The sequence below is a fragment of the Chenopodium album genome, chromosome 24, assembly GCF_948465745.1.
Source record: "Chenopodium album chromosome 24, dcCheAlbu1.1, whole genome shotgun sequence".
NCBI classification, from domain to species: Eukaryota; Viridiplantae; Streptophyta; class Magnoliopsida; order Caryophyllales; family Amaranthaceae; genus Chenopodium; species Chenopodium album.
The window spans coordinates 12,467,260-12,489,181 of NC_137857.1; the positions used below are offsets into that span (position 1 = coordinate 12,467,260).

At 33.7% G+C, this 21,922-nt stretch overlaps 2 protein-coding genes and 1 long non-coding RNA gene across 3 annotated transcripts; 2 read left to right on the plus strand and 1 right to left on the minus strand.

Moving 5' to 3' along the window:
• The first annotated feature begins 5,590 nt into the window (after positions 1 to 5,590).
• LOC145611312 (putative glucose-6-phosphate 1-epimerase) lies at positions 5,591 to 9,702 on the plus strand. The gene is made up of 8 exons (XM_081666633.1): positions 5,591 to 5,834; positions 6,490 to 6,564; positions 7,949 to 8,005; positions 8,108 to 8,262; positions 8,400 to 8,534; positions 8,609 to 8,711; positions 8,792 to 8,891; positions 8,981 to 9,702. The coding sequence occupies exons 1-8, from the start codon at positions 5,718 to 5,720 to the stop codon at positions 9,493 to 9,495; spliced, it is 1,257 nt and encodes a 418-aa protein (XP_081522759.1). The 5' UTR covers positions 5,591 to 5,717; the 3' UTR covers positions 9,496 to 9,702.
• A 238-nt stretch (positions 9,703 to 9,940) lies between these two features.
• LOC145612772 (uncharacterized) lies at positions 9,941 to 11,441 on the plus strand. The gene is made up of 3 exons (XR_014106704.1): positions 9,941 to 10,081; positions 10,941 to 11,010; positions 11,321 to 11,441. It is a non-coding gene; the product is annotated as an uncharacterized LOC145612772 (long non-coding RNA).
• A 6,382-nt stretch (positions 11,442 to 17,823) lies between these two features.
• On the minus strand, positions 17,824 to 21,718 carry LOC145611890 (protein mago nashi homolog). Its single transcript, XM_081667273.1, has 5 exons — positions 21,373 to 21,718; positions 19,588 to 19,724; positions 19,453 to 19,515; positions 18,875 to 19,318; positions 17,824 to 18,069 (listed from the first exon to the last, which is right to left on the minus strand). The coding sequence occupies exons 1-2, from the start codon at positions 21,586 to 21,588 to the stop codon at positions 19,710 to 19,712; spliced, it is 231 nt and encodes a 76-aa protein (XP_081523399.1). The 5' UTR covers positions 21,589 to 21,718; the 3' UTR covers positions 17,824 to 18,069; positions 18,875 to 19,318; positions 19,453 to 19,515; positions 19,588 to 19,709.
• Between the last annotated feature and the right edge of the window lie 204 nt (positions 21,719 to 21,922).

The window sequence follows — 21,922 nt, forward strand, 5'->3', positions numbered from 1 at the left end:
ATGAAAACTGATAATGTCGATTTCGTTTCACCATATTTGATCATCAAGAAATGCTTACTCCAAACTGTAGAAATTTGGGCTCCATCGCGATATGATCATACTGGCCTGCAGCCAGTTCAGTTTGCAGTAACAAACAGCCAAAAAACACAGTGATAAAAATTGATCATTACCTCTGGCATCTGAACAACAGTGAGATATAACATTTTGATCAGCTGGTATTAAGAAGAGAGGCCATTTCAAGATTATCAGTCGTCAGCGTCTCAGTATCCATTTTAGTCTTTGATATTTCTGAAGGGAGCACTGGCAAGTTCGGATCAGTTCTCGGCACCAGAAACAGCACAAAAATTGGTGTCAACCTTACAAGATTACGAAGTAGAACTGCAAGCCACTATTCTCCAAATACCACCATTATTATTACCTCTCTGTAACACTCCAAATACCACCACTATTCTTATATCCGCAAAATCAATTACTCTAGGTCCATCTGATGTATGTCATCCTCAACGTACCTATTTAGATTATGCTTGTACTAAATATACAATGTAATTGTAATTATTGGCTTTATGCCCGTATTATAGTGGATTGGTGGCCTCATTGCCACCGGCACCCGCAGTTTTTACCCACCTTCATTGGGGTTTTCCGCGTCACCATCTCGTGTCTTTTTTCCTCTCCTTTTACTTTTCCGTCATTTACTTTCCGCATTCCATGCTCCTTATTTTAATTTAGTTTATCCGTAGCCGGTATCCCACATCAAATCCTACTTGACGAAATATAGCACAAATAGTGGTGATGGTGATGTTAGCCATTGAAGGTGATGGTTGAACAAGATGGTGAGAAATAAGTGAGAATGAAAGTACATGGGTTGATTGGGGTTGGAAGGATGAATCTGATTATTTTGGGGTTGTATTAGGTAAAATCATTAGATTAATTTGAGTTATCAATAACTTAATAATATTTCCTTTAATGTTTTAATTGAATTTTAGTAAGGGCATGTTGATAATTTTATTTTAAAAAGTTCACTAAAATAGAAAAGTTTCAGTTTGTTTTACATAATGTGTAATTTTCTTTTTTGGAAAATGTTGCACATAATATGTAATGAAGGAAGTATGAAAAGAGGAAATATTGGTTCATAGAATAAAAGAGGAAATATTTCATGAGATATGAATCATTTGATATATATATGGAAAAATTGCCAAAAAATATCCCAACTATGCTCTCTCCGCCCAAAATAATTTCAACTTTCAATTATTTTTTAATAATCCCAACTTTATACTTAGGGCATGTTCTCTTCAGCTTATTTTCAGTACAATTTAGTTCAGATCTTATCTTAATTTCCCTCTCTCATAAAATATTCAGTTAAGTTCAGTTCAGTCAATCAAAATAGGCCCTTAATCTGCCCAAAACAGTCCCAAGTGATGACCGATGACTTCTTAAACTGGTAATTTTTTAAAGTTTAATGTACAAATTAAAAATACAAATAAAAATATAATCTAATATATATATATATATATAAAGGGGAGTTTTTTTCCCGAGTTTTTAGAGAGCCACGTAGGATCTAATTTTCTTAGCGCGCCATGTAGGATTATAAATCTTAGTAGTATCCAATTAAATAAGAGATTATTAATTTCTTTTAGAATTAAATAATTCAAATGCCACGTAAGCAAAAATTGGCGAATGAGATTTTTAAGTTTAAAATAATTAAATATTAAATATTATCTTTTAAAATTAGGAATTTTATTTAAATATATGACAATTTTAGCTCATAAAAAAAAATCAAACAAACCGTGCATCACACGAGCTTTTAGAGTGCCACGTAGGATTTAATTTTCTTAACGCGCCATGTAGGATTATAATTTAAAATGTAGCCAATTAAATAAGAGATTATTAATTTCTTTTACAATTAAATAATTCAAATGCCACGTAAGCAAAATTGACGAATGAGATTTTAGTGTTTAAATTAATTAAATACAATTAAATAATTCAAATGCCACGTAAACAAAATTGACGAATGAGATTTTAGTGTTTAAATTAATTAAATACAAAATATTATCTTTTGAGCTTAAAAATTTTATCTAATATTTTAAAACTAATATAATAACAATTTTAATCACATAAATTTGAAAAATATTTTTTTAAAAAAGTACTAACAAACCGTGCATCGCACGGGCTTCATCTAGTATATATATAAAGGGGAGTTTTTTCCCGAGTTTTTAAAGGGCCACGAAGGATTTAATTTTCTTAACGCGCCATGTAAGATTATAAATTTTTGTTGTAGCAATTAAATAAAAGATTATTAATTTCTTTTAAAATTAAATAATTCAAATGCCACATAGGCAAAATTGGCGAATGAAATTTTAAGTTTAAATTAATTAAATGTTATATATTATCTTTTAATATTAAGAACTTAATCTACATTTATAACAAATTTTAGCACATTTATACAAAAAAAAATTATTTTAAAAAAATCAAACAAATTGTGCATCGCACGGGCTTCATCTAGTTATTATTAATATTTATACTATAAGTATTATTATTATTAGCTAATTAAGTAAATTAAACAAGTGATATGAAGGTAAATATATGGCAGCAAGTCAGCAACATAATGGTCAGACTTTTCTACACCAATTCAGAATGTGACTAAAAGTAAAATTATGAAATTAATTGATTATACGAACAACGGGCAACTATGACCAAAACGAGATCAAATAGTAAAGACTTACATTTCAGGAGGGTAGTCGGGGCGGTGCCAGCACCGAGGGAGGGGTAGGGTGTCTTGGCAGCGGCCGGTGCTTGGAGGCAGGGGGGTGGGCTAAGTGTGTGACAGTAGGGGTGGCTGGATTAAAGGCTTTGGTTTTTTTTTTATATATTATTTTTTTATTTTTAATTTTTTTTATTTTTTTATTTTGATTATTTTTATTTTTTGTTTTAAATTTTTTTTAACCAATAATAGAATGATACTTGTATGATAACTTGTAATAGCTAGTTGGATGATCGGTTGTGATTGTTTTGGGCGAATGGAACATAAGGCCCTTAGCATGGAATTTCTATAGTGAACAATTGGGGCTCCTTAAACTAGCATTTGTGATTCCTGTCATATGGTGCATCAGAGTAATAACAAAGGCCCTTAGCAATTTTTCTCAACTCTAATCTCTACTGGAATATATTTTGTGGGTTTGTTGTGTTTAGGGAATGGAAGAGGTTTCATTTGAGGTGTGGGAAGGAGTGCAGGTTTAGAGCTATTATTTTGGGCAGAGGTGGGATAGGATTTTTGGTAAGGGGTAAAGGGTTTATGTTTTGGCTGAGTTGTTTGAGGTTTAATTAAAAGCTCTAACAAATGCTCTAATTCCAAGTTTTAGACCACCAATGAAGCTCTCCAACACATACTTCTCAGGCAACATATAACTATTTTGCAGCATCACAACTCTCAAATTTTCAAATTCATCAACATAAGCTTCAATGGAATCAGTCTCACTCAGTTTATTAAACTCCTCCACAATATTGACCCCTACTTCATCCTTAAATCGTCCATTAACATCAATCACAAAATCATCCCAATCTACTGTAGTACGAGTAGATAAATAACTAGTCACCCAATTTTCAGTTTTGTGTGTCATATTTAGTGATGCTAAGTCTACCTTCTGCTCATCAGGGATTTCACATAGATTAAAGTATTTAGAGCATTTTTACCATTAAACTTAGGAAACTCAAGTTTAGGATTATACCCCAATTTAGGTCGGAATAGAGGCTCATCAAATTAAGCTATTGCTAGCTGATCCTTCATGATCCGCAACATTCTCATCAGATCCTCAATTTGCTTAGCAGAAGCAACGGACGTAACAGCTGAAGCAGCAGACTGAGCTTCAAGCTTCCTCTCCAATGCAGCAAGCTGAGAGTCCATTCTGTTCACTCGCGTAGTAAGAGATGGTGCCAGAATGTTAAGACAAAGAATGACAGCGGTGACTCTGATACCACTGATAAGGAGTGATTTCCTTATCAATTTTCTGATTTCCAAAAATCGAGCTCAATATTCAGAAAAAAGATGGAGTAGTCAAGAAGAAAGAAGAATTAGAGAAGAAGAGATAAGCGAGAAAACCGAATAGAGAGAGAAAGAGAGACAGAATGTAGAGAGAGAAAGTTGTAAAGTATTTTTAAATTAGTCAAATACAGCTCACCTATGCTTAATAAGCAAAAATGCAAAACAGTAAGATTCCTTTCTAACAACCCAACTAAGGCAGAAAACGACAAAAGCTAAAAGTAATTAACAAACTTTAATTCTAACAAACTTTCTCGCCAAATACCGTGGCTCAATACTCTTCATACTGTAACACCTCCTTATGGCTTGCCAACCCTATTTTTTTTTAAGGCAATGGGCACGCCTTTGCGATTGAATAATCAGTTGTTCTACTTGTTGATCAGTTATTGTTTGAGGTTTAAAAGCTCTAACAAATGGTCTAATTCCATGTTTTAGACCACCAATGAAGCTCTCCAACAAATACTTCTGAAGCAACACATAACTATTTTGCAGCATCATAGCTCTCAGATTTTCAAATTCATCAACATAAGCTTCAATGGAATCAGTCTCACTCAGTTTATTAAATTCCTCCACAACATTGACCCCTACTTCATCCTTAATCGTCCATTAACATCAATCACAAAATCATCCCAATCTACTGTAGTACGAGTAGATAAATAGCTAGTCACCCAATTTTCAGCTTTGTCTGTCATATTTAGTGATGCTAAGTCCGCCTTCTGCTCATCAGGGATTTTACATAGATTAAAGTATTTAGAGCATTTTTTGACCCACAACCTAGGTTTACTACCATTAAACTTAGGAAACTCAAAATTAGAATTATACTCTAAATTAGGCTGGAATACACGCTCATAAATTTAGCTATTGCCAGCTGATACTTCATGATCTGCAACATTCCCATCAGATCCTCAATCTGCTTAGCAGAAGCAGCAGACGCAGCAGCTGAAGCAGCAGACTAAGCTTCAAGCTTCCTCTCCAATGCAACAAGCTGAGCGTCCATTCTGTTCACTCGCGTAGTAAGAGATGGTGCCAGAATGTTCAGACAAAGAATGACAGCGGCGACTCTTATACCACTGATAAGGAGTGATTTCCTTATCGAGTTTCTAATTTCCAGAAATCGAGCTCAATATTCAGAAAAAAGATGGAGTAGTCAAGAAGAAAGAAGAATTAGAGAATAAGAGATAAGTGAGAAAACAGAATAGAGAGAGAAAGAGAGACATAATGTAGAGAGAGAAAGTTGTAATGTATATCTTAATTAGCCAATACAACTCACCTAAGCTTAATAAGCAAATATGTAAAACAAAAATATTCCTTTATAACAACCCAACTTAGACAGAAAACGACAAAAGCTAAAAGTAATTAACAAACTTTAATTCTAACAAACTTTCGCGCCAAACACTGGAGCTCAATACTCTTCATACAATAACATCTCCTTATGGCTTGCCACCCCCATTTTTTTAAATTTTTTTTTAATGGGTTATAATGATTTTATGATATTTGGTTGTTGTTAAGACGTAGTACAGTGTACAGTACTATATAAAACACACAAAATGGCGAAAATAGAATCCTGTAAGAAAAATCAATACAGATTTTAATACTAACTGACGAACAAGAGAGAGAAAATCTAAGAAGAGAGAGAAAATCAAAGAGTGAAGGTGCAGTGAAGCTTTTGTATGAGAAGATAATCATGGCGTCTTCATCAAGCGACCCCGAAAACCCTTCTCTTCTTCCAGTCGAGTTCACCAAAGGCGTCAATGGCCTTGACAAGGTCATTCTTCGCGAAGCTAGTGGTTTCTCTGCCGAGGTATTTTCTCTCTCTTTCGCTCGATTTTTTCAGTGCGTTTGATTTCTGGATTCCTGTAGATTCTTCGATGTTTTTCGCGATTTCGTTTTGATCTATTTTGTTCTTGAGGTTTCTTGATTTCGCGCTTTATTTTTTAGCGGCATTTCGCTGTTAATCGGATCTATTTTGCGTTTGTTTAATCGAACATTTGTGTGTTGTTTTTGCGATTGATTTGATAATCATAATTCTGTTTGTTGATTTCTGGATTTCTGTCGATTCTTCGATGTTTTTCGCGATTTCATTTTGACCTGTTTTGTTCTTGAGGTTTCTTGATTTCGCGCTTTATTTTTTAGCGGCATTTCGCTGTTAATCGGATCTATTTTGCGTTTGTTTGATCGAACATTTGTGTGTTGTTTTTGCGATTGATTTGATAATCGTAATTCTGTTTGTTGATTTTGTTGTTGTTTGTTGAAATTGTTGTTTATTTGCCAGATTCAAATTGACGATACAGAGCTACACCGATACATAATTTTCGAAAATGCTTCAATCTAATGTTTAACCTAATTGTTGTATAATCGTTCAAGTTAGTTGTATAATTGTTCAATCGTTCTATTCAGTTGTGAAATTGTGTAATCGGTTCTTATTTTACCTGATATTCTCCTTTTTCTACACGAAGGTTTATCTCTATGGAGCTCATGTCACTTCTTGGAAGAATGAGAACAGGGAGGAGTTACTTTTCGTAAGCAGCAAGGTGAGTTAATTTTCATTGAGGATTTGATACGTTTGAAAATACATGTATTGTCCTGTTGTTGATAAAATGTTTATATAAGAATGTGTGCTGTTTTTGTTCTGTGTATGGTGTTAAATTTATATGTGTTTGTGGTATTAGTCATGGAAGCACTTTTGCAAGCAATGTAGATGGTTTGCAGCTGCTGCGGTCTAAAATCACAGGTTGCAGTAAGCTGAACAACCTTTTATTATGTGGTTATGATGCATCCAAGATTTACCATCAACTTTTAAGATATTCTTTCTTGATGGAATTTGAATACCACTGCCACACACTATGTCATAGCTACACCTGTTCATTTAATTTTTGAGATTTAGAAACAATTGCTAGGTAGATATTTTCTTGCCAGTGACTAACTGTCAAATCTTTTTAATTTGTGTATTGATCTTGTTATAAGTTTTGTGCTTGTCTGAATTTATAGGGTGTTATGGTGTAGATTAATGGAATAGGAAACAAGCTTGTAAGGCTAATATTGATAGAATATTAAATCGAAAACACTCTTGATGAAAATAATGTAAGAACCTCAAGGATTTTGAGAAGATAGTGGTACCTTTTTTTTTTTTTTTTTTTTTTTTTTTTTGAAAGATAAAAAAGATATTGGTACCTTATTACTTATTTTCTCTCAGATAAAAAAGATATTGGTACCTTATTACTTATTTTCTTTAGAGAGAAAATAGTCTGTCATTTGTTAGACTTGGGTGTTGGCTTTGGGTTGGGGAGGAATCTTCTTTGTCTTTTAAGCTCAAAGGGGAGGGGGGGGGGGGGGTGAGGAGGTTGAAGGGAAGAAGGAAAACTTAGAGCACGAGGGACTGAGGGATGAGTACAATCCTGGATATGACCCTTGTAAGCAACATATACTGGCAGGTTAGCCCTTGTAATAAGGAGGTGCATCGTGCATATGACCCCACTTGGAGGAAAAAATATGTGAGGTTCTTTTATCATGAGAAACTTTGTTAAAGAAGGCATGTTTCTCAGAACCGTCACTTTGAAACTGCCTTATCTTTCACTGGCCTGCATTATTATCAGTTACTGGACTATCGTTGCATATACCAACAGATTCTAGTTTTCTTGAATAACTTGAACTGGTTTACAGTCATTGATGACATTTTTTTTCTCAAATTTTGTTGTGTTTTGTTTTTATAAGTCAAGGTTGATGTCCTGACTCGTAGGAGTGTTTTGTAACACTTAGGTTAGTATGTTTCTTTTTGGACATGCTGGTAGTAAAAGTTGAATGCCATTACACTTAGGTTGGTATATCATCTTTGCACATGCTGGTAGTAAAAGTTGAGTATGGCAGTATAGAGTTCACAACCCCCTTCAGCTTTAATAATCTATTTATGTTGTCTAGGCTATTTTTGATCCCCCAAAGCCAATTTTTGGAGGAATACCAATCTATTTCCCTCAGGTATAACCTTAATTTCTTGTAATCTTTTTTTTTTTTTTTTTTTCTATTGTTGAAGTTTATTACAAACTGTTATCATTGTCTCCTGTGTAATCATTTGTGCAGTTCAGCAGTCATGGTATCCTTGAGGCTCATGTATGTGCCAGGAACAGGGTCTGGTGTGTTGATCCCAACCCCCCACCGTTAACAACATCTTCACGTGCTTCTGTTGATTTGCTGCTGAAACCTTCTGAAGAGGATTTGAAATTTTGGTCACATAGGTGCATATGACATTTTTTAATCCAAATTTGCACTTCAATTATAAAATCAGAAATATATGTCTTCCTTTTGTTAGTTAACTATGATGTCATTCTCATTGAGGCAAAACAACCTCTTCTTCTTTTCTGTATTTGTGTAGCTTTGAGTTTCGTTTGCGAGTAACCTTGGGTCCTGGAGGAGATCTAAAGCTGACATCACGCATTCAAAATGTCGATTCAAAGCCATTTTCATTTACATTTGCTTATCACACCTATTTTTCTGTTTCTGACATCAGGTATGGCATCATTATGTTTATTGTTTTGGTGTGTTATAAGCTGTAACTAAATCTGCTTGCCTGTTTACATTCAGTAAAGTTAGGGTGGAAGGATTGAAGACTTTTAATTACCTTGACAACTTGAAGCATAGGGAGCGATTTACTGAACAAGATGATTCCATTACATTTGAAGGAGAAGTGAGTGTTGCCTTTAGACTTTATAGATTTCCATTACATTTCCATTACATTTGATTACATTTGAAATTGTGTTTTTATAGATTGACAAGGTATATCTCAGCACGTGTACTAAGATACAAATCTTGGATCTTGAAAGGAACAGAAGATTCACTATACTTAAAGAGGGACTTCCAGATGCTGGTAAGAATATCCTTATATAAATATACTCCCAAAGGGAGGAAATAGTGACTTTTTGATATATAACTTTCCATTTGATTGTCTGATTGTAGTGGTATGGAATCCTTGGGATAAGAAGGCTAAGGCCTTGGCTGAATTTGGAGATGATGAGTACACACATATGCTGTGTGTGGAAGCTGCTGCAATTGAGAAGCCGATTAGTCTTGAGCCAGGAGAGAAATGGATAGGCAAGCAGAAGCTCTTTATGCGGACAGCTGTTCGATCGAGTCGAAAGAGAAATAGATCGAGTCGAAAGAGAAATTTTGAGGATTCTGAGAACAAAAGACTCAAGAAGAAACTAGCTAGAAAAGCGAAGCAAAAAGATGCAAAAGTAAAGCATTATAAAAGTTTGAAACTGGAAAATCAGTCAGATGGAGACAAAATAACTTGGGATGATGTTTGCAATGCAGAGGAGGAATATGAAGAGGAGGAGAATTATGAAGAGGAGGCTAATCAAGACGACTCCTCCTCCTGCAGTTCGGTTGAAGGCTATGGCTCCGGAGAAGATTCTGATGAAGATCCCATCAGTGAAGATTCTGATGAAGATCCCAGTGAAGATTCTGATTAAGATCCCATCAGTGAAGATCACTACACTGATGAAGGCTGGTAGAAAGTTGTTTGATTTGTCTAATTGTCTGAGCCTTTCGAACCGATTAGATGAATTTGATTGAATTTCACATTTGTATAAAACTTAACGAGCAATTTTGTTGCTAGAATTTTGATGTGTGCGCTATACATTGATATTCTTAATGCAAGCAGAATTTTTTTCTGAACCTATTTGATAATTGAATCAAATTTGGTTGCGAATATGCTGCAGGCCTTTGATTATAACCCTTTAATGGTAAAGCTAAACACTGAAAATGGACCTGAGCCCAGGGCAGGCGCCCTGGCTCAGGGACGGGCCTTCGCCGAAGAGGCGAAGGATCCATTGAGAGATGTAGAGTGGAAAAATATGAGTACTACCAATGATAAGGTGGAAAATGGCCAACCAGTTACGAAAAAACGGCTTCTGAAGAAGATTAGGCAGATCCCAGAATGTTATTTCCTTCCCAGGAAATCTATACCCTCTGCAATTGCATTTTATGGATCCTTTATTGTAGCTGGAGTTGGTGCTGGCATGCTTTGGGAAGTTTGGATCAACAAGAAAGTTAAAGGTATGGGATTTGTTGCGATTATCTTGCAATGTATTATGTATGAATGCATATCTTTGTGTTTTTCTGTATAGTAGATTACATTACAATAAATAGTTGCATAATAAGTTTTCAAAAAATATAGTTGCATAATAAAAGTGAATTTGATTGTGATCATGGTTGAGGGTCGTCTGATGAATGCACGGTTGATATTATGGTATTGTTCTATGACTCGATGATGTATGATGGAACCACTCATTTGCTTTTGCTCTCTATAGGTAAATGAGATGAAGTTGTTGTTCAATTCCAATGGAGTTGAATGAGTTGGTTGGTAATAAGTTTGGATAATAATAATTATAGGGTTTAGTCAAATGGTTTGTTAAAATGTTTGTGATTCTTATTTACTCCGTATGAATTAGCACTTTGTTGTTGGCTTGTTGCTTTTGGTATCAAGGGTTATGCTTCTTCATTGCTGATTGGTAAGGTTATGTAATTTTAACTGACGACTCTCTTTATCTTATCTCGGGTGGCTCTTTGTGGCATTGGGGTAATGTTGATGTAGATGTTGAACTTGCAATGAGATGAATATGGTTATAAATCCTACGGGTTTGCTTCCTCGTGACTTTTAATATTTTATTATCCTAAATCCTAGAAGCCTTGGATTATTAAGTTTGTTCACCTCTGCAGATACTCCTTGTATATTGCTGCACTCTTATAGACACAAATTATGAAAATTTGTTTGGCGTAAAACTATGAAACTGATTTTACTACTGGAACTCATGAATTGCTGCTTAAATTTCACTTTTGTCTTTCGTGGTGCTCCTTGTTATCTCTGTAAAGTGATTTTCTTACATCTGAAATCAACTCTTTGAAATGATCGCAGAGGATGGAGGTATTATCTGGGAGTTCAACAAATGAAGCAAGAGAGAATCGGTTGTCCCCATCACATTTATGTAGGCCTTTTCTTATCTAACTGAATGGTTCCCAACTCGGAACGGGTTGTGCATAAAAGTTTTATGATTTTGCTTTGAATTCCAAAAGTTTTTTGGTTTTCTTTTTCCCTTTCATTCTATTTGCTGTTTGCTTTCTTGTCAATATGGTTCACACTGCCTAGTTGATGAAGGTTTGGTCGATTTAAAGTGTTGTAGACATTTTAGTTCAATGGATATGATAAGGAGAGTGTAATTGTATGACTGCCATGCGCGATCCATTAATGCAGAAACAGATCTCATGTGGACTTATAATTTTTCTTGTACTGATCAGGCTATCTCTACTCTGTATGGGTCCTTTTCGGAGAACATTGTAGGTACAAAACTTGACGAATCTGTACTGTGTAAAGTTTAGGCAATAATCAACTATCATTCATCTGGTTTTATGTCAAAGGTGCTGGAACTTCAGGTTTGTGGTCTAATGCCATATTGCCATATATAGTATAGATGGTAAAACTCACTACGTAACTTTGTACGGCAACACTCATTCTCAACTATCTCTAGATTCTTTAAGGGCCATGTGAGAGGGAAATTAAGAACTGAACTGGAATTAAGTAAATGTGAACAGGCCCGTTGTATGAGTCCAAGCGCTGGTTGTTGACAATCAAATTTGTTTTATGGTTTTGTGGTTTTCGGATTTGCATGTTATGGACCAATTAATCTTTTTTTCTTTTTTTTCTTTTTTTCTTTTTTTTTTTTTTGATACGAATGAACCAATTAATCTAATTTCTCATGTTATTGCATCTGAATTCATCCATCTCATTTATTTTTTTTTAACCCAAACCGAAGAAAATATAATTAGCCTTCAAGGCATATAAGGTCCATTACATCAAATTTGCAATAAAATCTGTAATTACCAAAACTACTGAAAATATATAGAAATCTGCTCAAGACCATGAGAACAAACGAAAAAAAGGAAGCTAGTACAGTAGATATTAAACAACCTAAACACTAAGGATAGACTAATAAAGCAGTAAAACACTAAGTAGATAAAGTTTGATGCATGTTTTATGGTTGGGCGGCAACTGGGAGCAGTCAACAAAAGGTAATTGATGTTTTTTTTTTTTTTTTTTTTTTTTTTTTTTTTTTTTTTAATCGAAAGGTAATTATTGTTCTTCATTTTTTTTATAATCAAAAGAAAGGATAATTGACCAGATTGGTAAATAAAAAAAGACCCCTAGTGAATATTTGGTAAAAAAAAAATAACTCTGATGACAATATGGTAAAAAAAGTTAACTCTGAGCAACAATTTGGTAAAAAAGTTATAATATCTAAATTTTTTTCGACAACGTCTTCAAATTTCCTAATTCAATAGGTCATCTTCTTTTGTTTTGCTATATCCCGATATCAAATTTATTTTCAACCTCAATTTAAGAGAATCGATAATATAGGGTAAGGAAATTATGTGAAAATTAATATTTAAACAATAAGTTTGCTTCAAATTGTTTATTTTGTGAAAGGGGTTGGAGATTTAGGTAAGAAAACCACGAAAAACGAACTAAAATAAACATTTACAAGTAGTACATTTGTTGGAATTTTTTTGTAAATTTTGGGTTAATTGTCGCCTGAGATGATTTTTTTTTTTTTTTTTTAATAAATTGTCACTTGGGGTTAGTTTTTTTTTTTTTTTTAAATTTATTTTTTTTACCAAGTTGTCGCCGGAACTATTTTTTTTTACCAAATTGTCGCTAAGGGTCTTTTTATTTACCAATTTGGTCAATTGGCCTCAAAAGAAATAGTTAATTATTATATCCTTAATTGCCTAGGTTATATCCATATTGGCTTTATGATATCCTTTAATGACCACATGATATCCTCTATTATCGGATATAATATCCTTTATTGGATGTATGATATCATGGATGGATGATATTCTTATTAGCTATATGATATCATTAATGATTGTGTTTATAATATCCTTATTGGCTATATGATATCATGGATGATGGATGATCCATCATTCAACCAAAAGATGATATCATCCAGCTAGTAGAAAAATCATTTAGCCAATAAAGTGTATAATCCAGTTAGTAGAGGATATCGTCCGGCCAATATAGAAGAAATTATCCAATCAATAAAGGATATCATCCCGCCAATTGAGCATATCAAAAATTCGCATTTTGTTAATTCGGACTGGCGAATCGTCAGTCCGAACTGATACAATACCTTCTCTCGAGGCAATAACTATCGGGTCCATGTCAAGTTTGGAAAAAGCCATCAATTTTGTATTGGTTAATGCTCAAATTGGAGTATTAGCTTTTGGGTGAGTTTATTTCGTATCAGTTGGCTTTGGTCTCCTTGATTACATTTTTGCTGATTTCGATTCAATATTACAATTATATAAAGTCAAACATTATTATAAGCAAGACTCTATTATGTTCGCTTTTATATATGGTAAAGTTTTGGGTGAGACGGACTCACGTGAGTCCACTATCATGTTTTTTATGTTGCGGGCCTCGCGATTGGGTTTCAATGGTGGAGGAGGGTCGAGCGACGGGTTTTACAAGTGTAAGCTGTGGAGGGGAGAGCTGTGGCTGATTGGGTTTTTGGGGCAGATTGATGTTTTCGAGGGAGGGGAGAGCTGTGGGGGTCGTCGAGGGGGCGAAGGAGGGCCAACGGAGGGCGGCGAATGCTTGGGAAGGTGCGGCCGTCGGTTTTACAAGGAGGGGAAGGGTTTCTAGGGTATTTTCATGGGTGGTTCAATGTTTTTAGGGGAGGGGAGTGCTTTCCGAGGAGGGAGAATCGGCGGCGGGCGAGTGAGGCTGGGGTGGTGGTTAGGTGGTGAGGTGGCTGGAAAAGGTTTCAAAGTGAAGAAAATAGGTGGTTCTATGGTGGTGGTGTGGTGGTTTGACTAGTGGTTTGTTTCCTTGTGTTTTTTGTAAAACAAACAACATTGCATTTGGAATGGTTTTTCATTCCATTATCTTTCTTTCTCTTTGTTCATTATTCCATTTCGTTTACATTATTGAAACCAAATGGCCCCTAAAGATTGAAGAAGTTTTTTTAAAAAATAAATAAATAAATAAGGAAAATTAAAAAGATGGTTGATTAGGGTAAAGTCGTATCACCTAATCAAAAGTAATTCCTAAAACCACTAACTAAAATAGATAGGGAAGTAGGGTCGAATCCACTGGGAAACAATGTTCTTTTATTTCTAATAAATTATAATAATCTAAATTATTAAGTAACCAAGAGTTGTTATTTAAAGGAACTATACTACGAAGAATAAAAGTAGGGAGAAATAAAAGTAGGAGGAAATCAATGAATAAAAGACCTAGGGCATAGGTTCACCAATTAATAATATTTCAGGGTAAAACATAATAATCAATCATCAATGTATCAATTAATCAGATCATAAAGGGCTTTTTGCTACGTATTACAATCATATCACAGAGTTAATTTACCGGCATTAAATCTCATTTCTCGAATCTCGACTTAACCATTTATAAATTAAACTGCCTATTGAAACTAGGCCTTAATATTAATTCTCATCTCTCGAATCTCGAATCAATATTGCGTAACTCATACAATTAAACCAACGATAATCTAATTGCATAGCATTAAATCAATCAATAGGAAATTAATCAAGCATTAACAATCAACAATAATAAATTACCCCTTCATATTAATCATGGATCCCCAAAAACCCCAGAATAAAACTACTCGTACATAATTAAATCCAAACTAATTAAAACAATTAAATTGATCATAATCGAAAGCATAAAACAAGAAGGGAAAAGAAATTAAATAAATAATTAACTATCAAAAACAATAATAGACGAAAAGCATAAAATATAAAAACTAGCTAAAATAATAATCTATATAATATATAAAGAGAAGAGGTGTTTTTGGTTGGGAATGTTTTAGTGGACCATTTTACCCTCTCTAAAAAAATTATTATAATTAATAAAATTTATTTAAAATTTAATCTTAAAAAAAACTTCCATTTTTAACTACTCTAAAATTTATAAAGGTATTCTCTCATGGTAGGTTTTTTATTTTTATTTTTATTATTCATTTTATTTTATTTTTTTAATGATATAAATTTGACACTTTGTGCTATAATAGTCAGTGTTTGTAATTTTGCATATTAATTTTCAGCTTTCATAAGTATAACGCAACATACTATGATTTAATTAGTAGTATGAATATTTTCTTCAAAAAAAAAATAGTAGTATGAATATTTATATCGTGCAGTGCTTAAAATAAAAATATTTAAGCCCGTGTAAAAGTAAATTTAGAATTTTTTTTTGCATGGTTTTCTTTTATAACTCATCCCTTAAATGAATTTTCACATCTACTAAATTTAAATAATACATTATGTCAATATATCATTTACGCAAATAAGTAAAGTATATAACTTTATGTACGAAGTATAAAGAGGGGGATAGTCGTGCACGGATTGCGTGCGCCTCTAAACTTGTACGAAGTAATACGAACTCACTAAAAACAAAAGTGACGAAACGTAACTAACATGACTAGAATAACTCAGAACGAGTTTTCCGGAAAAGAAAACTAAGCTAAAAGTAATGAAAAATAATATCTAAGCTCCCCCCTAATAACATACTACTACTCCTATTTATAAACATCTTCACCGCCAAAACAAAACCAATTGGGCCTAACAACGAGCCCAATGTAATGAAACGAAACTGACGCCTCAATTAGTCTAAGATGCTTGTGCACCTTAGATAGGTGCAACAACGTAAAAAAAATTAACACTACGCTTTACAAAATGAACATATAGTAAACAAATATGAACTTTTAGTAAAAAAGTATGAACATGAAAAAAAATGAACATTTAATAATAAAAAATGAACACATAAACAAAAATGAACATTTAATACTTATAATGCATATGTTTCATATTCATATTATTTTTTATTTCTTTAAATTTTATGTTCATAATTAAATGCATTATATTCGTTATAATATTTTATATGTTCAAATACAATTTCAAATATTCATAATGTAAATATGTAGTGTTGTTCATGATATATTAATTAAATCTGTTTATGCATATGTTGTCTTTCTTAAATGTTTATGTTCATATTTATTTACGTATATGTTCACCTTTGGAATGCTTATATTCACTTTAAGAAAACCAATGCTTACGTTCATATTTTGAAATGTTATGTTCACTTTCTGAAATGCATAAGTTCATATTTTTTATGCCTATGTTCACTTTCTCAAAAGCTAATGTTCACATTTATGGGAACCTATGCATATGTTCATATTTTGCATGATTATGTTCAAATAAAAAAAAAATGCAGAAAATTAGATAAAATTCATTTCGTTAGAATTAAGAAAATCATATACTTCCTCCGTTAACATTTAGTTGCAACTTTGAAATATTTTATGTCTCTCAAATAATACCACTGCACAAAGTTGCAACTAAATGTTAACGAAGGTAGTATAACCTAATCAATTGAAATTAATCACAAATTCACCACATAAGAAATTGAAAATCACACATTTTTATGCCTATGTTCACTTTCTGAAAAGCTAATGTTCATATTTTTTTTATACCTATGTTCACTTTCTGAAAAGCTAATGTTCATATTGTGCTGTTGTTACACCTATTTCTAGGTGCATGAGTGTGCACCTAAGAATATGCGCTGACGCCTTGCAGCATAAACTCACCCGACCGGGCCTGTCAATTAGTTGGCCCAGCAGCTCTAATTTTCTTATAGTTAATGGCTGAGGTCAACCTCAGCCAACACTAGTTGAGGTCACTGCCAAATTGAACATTTGGTGTAATAAAAATGAACATTTTCTAGCTGAACCTATCTTACAATAATTTTGTATTTTTGAATAATTAAATGTTCATTTTCATGCACTATAATGTTCATTCTTATAAAATAAATGTTCATTTTCATGTGTTATGATGTTCATTCTTATAAAAAATAAATGTTCATTTTATTTTTTAATTAGTACGAAATACAACTTTTTGTGTTTGTTCAGTTGTATAAAATGTTCGTTTTTATAGTAAAGAATGTTCAAGGAACATTAGCATTTTGTTCATTATTTAAAAACATATTGTTGACTTATTTAATTGGTATTAAATATTAAATCATATAGCTCAATTGCATGATATTCATTCAAGAAAATTGAACAAATAAAGGTATTTAATTTGAAACTTAAAAAAATGTTGATGAATAAACAATAACTTCATAGGTTTATTGTTATTTACAACTAAAATGTTCAATTATATAATATCAAATATATAACAATAACAATTTCATACTCTCTTTATTTTACTCTTATATTATAAATGTTCATTTTTATATAATGCAATGTTCAGAAACAAATGTTCATTTTTTTTCTGGTAAATGTTCATTTGTTTTCTAGTAAATGTTCATTTGCTTGGCGCAACCTCAGCCAGCGATGGCTAAGCGTGACCTCAGCCAAAAATTTGCGCTAATTTTCTTTGTGATTGGGATCCTCACTAGGCGAAAAAACCACTCAGCCACCGGTTCAAAACCCCCTAAGCCACCGGTTTTGAACCGATTGTCATTTGGGGGGTGGCAATAACCCCAAGAAAGGCCACCGGTTCAAAACCGGTGGCAAAAATGATTATTGCCACCGGTTAACCGGTGGTAATATTTATTATGGCCACCAGTTAACCGGTGGCAAAAACCCATTCCCGCTTTTTTTAAAGGGGTTTTTGGCACCGGTTCTGTTCAAAACCGGTGGCAAAAATGGCCCAAAAAAATAAAATTTTTTTTTTTTTTTTTTTTGCATTTTTTCCACATAAATTGATATATAAACACTAACATATATATATACTTACATATTTTCATTAAAAAAGGCTGTAACATTACAATTTTGGTCCAAAAAAACTTTAAAAAAAAAAAAAAACAGTAGCATAGCAGAACAACAGCAGCCTTGTGAGGCAGAGGCAGCAGCTGCAGCAGCAGCAGCCTTGCGAGGCAGCCGCTGCTCTATCTCGTCTTCCAGTGACATCTCAGTAAGCTGATCTTCTGGGTCCACAAGATCAAGTTCCAGCCGGACATCTAGATGCCCCTGCAGATCCAAATAACCCCAAAAGCTTCACTACTCCAGCATTATTGATAAATAATATAATAATCACAAAGAATGACTATGTTACACACATTTAGGTGATATGCCTCTAATTAATTTAGGTGAATCTCCAACTGAGAAGGGAACAGGTGAGCTCCTGTGAGTTCTAAATTAAATGAAGACTGATGATATTGCAATCTAAGTAATATAGGACAGGTATACATGCCATCTACAGATCTACATCCACCCCAACGAAAGATAACAAGGAGATGATACTAAAGACATGGTAAAAACTGTCAAAGAAAGAATGCCCACTATACTAAGAGCAAGAAACATACATAGATAGATTAGAGGCAAAACTTCACATAGGTTTTGGTTTGGATTAGCTGCTTCATGCTATAATTTTACGTCTTTGTTTGGTTTGCTGCATGTTCAGATACTGAAGGTCTGGTTGATTACTGCTCAATTTGCCAACAGGGTATCTTTCATCCTGCCCATTACAGAATTCCGGTCATTCCCCGTGATTAGATGCCTGTAATACTGTTTGGAGAACATGTCTCCTCTATGCTAATATATGTTTTGTTCTTAAGCTCTAGTTGAATATCTTTTACAGTAAGGAATGATACAGTTTGCTTGTATTTATAGAAGTAACTTAAATCTGAAAGTCAGCCACTAATCGAGTATAGCTAGTAGCTAATTTATCATATTTGAAGTCCAAAATCACAGGTATGGAAGGTATCAAGAAAACTTGTAAACATGATACACAGACAGTAGTTAACAATGGTAATAAAATTGTTAGAAAATTCACCTTTCCAGTAATTTTGCTGTACAGGGCAATCATATCCTTCACAGTAGACTGAAATTGTGTTGTTGCATCAGAACTCTGCAGGAAGTTCAATCAGTATGTCTGATTTTCGACCAAATTGCTTCTGTGGCAGGATCACCTGAACTGAGTGTGAATCTTTGGTTTTTGGGATTGGGTGAGTCATTATACTTTATACATATAGCACGCGTTACTCTTCCAATCCTATATACCTGTTACACCCAAAAACAGAATGCATATTGAAATTATATATCTCATCAAATGTCTCTTAGATCAGAATATTTGCACCTAATCTTGATTCAGAAAATTGAAGCATCTATATGTTTAAGTTTGAGAACTTTCCTTATCAGGTATATATGACGGATCACAAACAACTTTCTTGAATTTAGCAGTTTCTCCTTCAGAATTCCCACTGTTATCAAAAACTACCTGTCATCCAAAGCAATTCATACTCACTATACTGTATATTATCTTTCATGCAGACTAAGCTAGAATCTAGATACATAGAAATTTTGCGTAAAATGATGTTACTCAAACAGCAAATGTTGTAGCACAATATATACCGAGCAATCTGGCTTGTTGAGCATGTAGGTTCCACCATAAACTGCGCATAAATGGGCAAATCCCTATCAAGGAAAGCAGAGGTGTGTCAAGTGAGGGAATTAAGGAGTATGACTGTATGAGGTATAAAATTTTACATATAAGCTTTATGAGTTCTGCCACATCTAGTGAAGGGTTGGGAATCTGGACAAGCTTGTTGAATATGTTGAGCAAAGGAGGAAAAGTCTCCTCAACAATTAGATGCACAGGTGTCCTCTCATCATCTGTCTTGAACCTGCAAAAAAAAAAATCAGCAGGGGGTAAAATACTTATTGATCCACAAGTTAGACCAGATAGAAAGCCTTCGTTAGTTGAAAACGCAAAAATGAATAACCAATATCTGCAAACAACAACAAATTAAGGTCAACAGAACTATAGATGATTATGCCAGTGGTGCACCTGCTAGTTATGTCAAGTGTTTTTTTCCTTATGGATATTCTTATTCTTTTGTTTTCTTTCCCACACAAAAATTTATACGGATCACTTAGTGTAATTGATATACTTATATATACTATAAATAAATGTAACAAAGAACAAAATGCTACTGGTCAAACTGGAAAGCATTTGCTCAATATCCCTTCATATATATAAGGGTTAAATACAAATTCCTAGATAACACATCAGACTCTTGATTACCAAGAACTTGAGAATTTGAGAAAACAAAAAAAGCTAGGTGTAAAGCATTATAATTTCTCTCTTTCTTTACGGCTTCCATTCCAAAACATATAATGTGCATACACATTAAGAAGTTTATTAACAAAACGGCATTCACACTGACAAGTTACAATGGATTGCAATTATTGAATAATAGTGCAAACATCAAAAAGTTGCAATTTTAAGGAACTGAAGGAAGTATTAAGTTTGATATTAGCAGCAGTAGTTCACTTAGTATGATCAGGTATATGCAAGTTAGGGGTACCTAAAAATTGTACTCAGCCAAGTTAAAATAAAAGGTTTGGACATGGAAATTAGGTCTAGTACAAAGCTGTGGCCTAATCTTTGCTGAGAAAGAAACATGTAAACCTTTTGTAAAATTAAAGATGGTAAGCAACAGAGAATACACTTTCAAGCTAGCATATTATCAAAATTAGACTTTTGCCTATACTAGCCAACAGAGAATTAGGTAAGCAACTCCACCTACTTCATGGGGATCGGAGCAACCAGAATCAAAGAAAACCCAAAAGAATAAAAACAACATTTGATTTGCTTATTTTCTCAACAAAGAGGAATTTACCCAAAAAGTGACAAACCTAGCAACCTGTTTGACAATCTAGGTGCAAAAAACTTGTATATCTTAACCTTAATCAATGAGGCTTTTTTGTCTTTCTTGTTTGACGCTTTCCATGAAAGCAAGTATATTCAAACCATATAAAATTTCCCAGGTTTATTCATCAATTCAACAAGAAATTGCAAAATTAAGGCTTTCATGAAAATAAGTATACTCGGACCATAATAAAGAACAAATTGCCCATATTTAATCATCATTCAGGAAGAAATTGCAAAAATTAGGGAATCCATGAAAAAAAGTATACTCAATCCACATTAAAAAAAAAAAACAATTTGACCATGTTTATTCATCATTCATGGAGAAATTGCTACAATTACTGTTTCCACGAAAATAAGTATACTCAAACCATATCAAAGAACAAATTGACCAAGTACATTCATCATTCAGGAAGAAATTGCTAAAATTAGGGCTTCCATGAAAATATGTATACTCAAACCATATCAAATAACAAATTGACCATGTTTATTCATTAATTAGGAAGAAATTTCAATAATTAGGGCTTCCATTACAAATTAGGGTTTCAAAATTCAATCAAACAAATTAAAACCCAAATTCTTAATAATTTAGAACAATTTAAAAGCGTCAATAAACAGACCTCGCTCTCAGAGATGATGCGACGACATTCACGAAGGACTGCAGGAGTAAGGAAGACTTCCTTACGAATCATGGTGTCATTCTTGTAGTTGGAGTTGTTAGCATAACGAAGTTTACCATCAGGGCGAAACTCGAACTCAAGGAATTCATGGCCGAATTTGCCTTTGTGACCGACGTAGTATCGAAGGTAGAACTCTCCAGCTTCTTCTTCTGCCATGGCTGCTGCTGCTTCTGGTGTTGGTTTGTCTCTGACAAAATCGAAGGAGACGAAGGAGATGAGAACAGAGAAGAGAGGGGAGAGCAGGAGAGAGAAAGACGAGAGGGGAGAGGAGAGAGAAGGAATATGCGGCGGCTGATGATGAGAGGAAAAGCTAGGGTAGTGTTTGGTGGGGTTTTTTTTTTTTAACTCATTATTGCCACGGGTTCAAACCGGTGCCTTTCCATTTTTTGCCACGGGTTTGGTTGAACCGGTGGCAATTGTTCTTTGCCTCATCCCGCCACTTAATTAAGCCACCGGTTTACAAAAACCGGTGGCCATTGAGCGTTGCCTT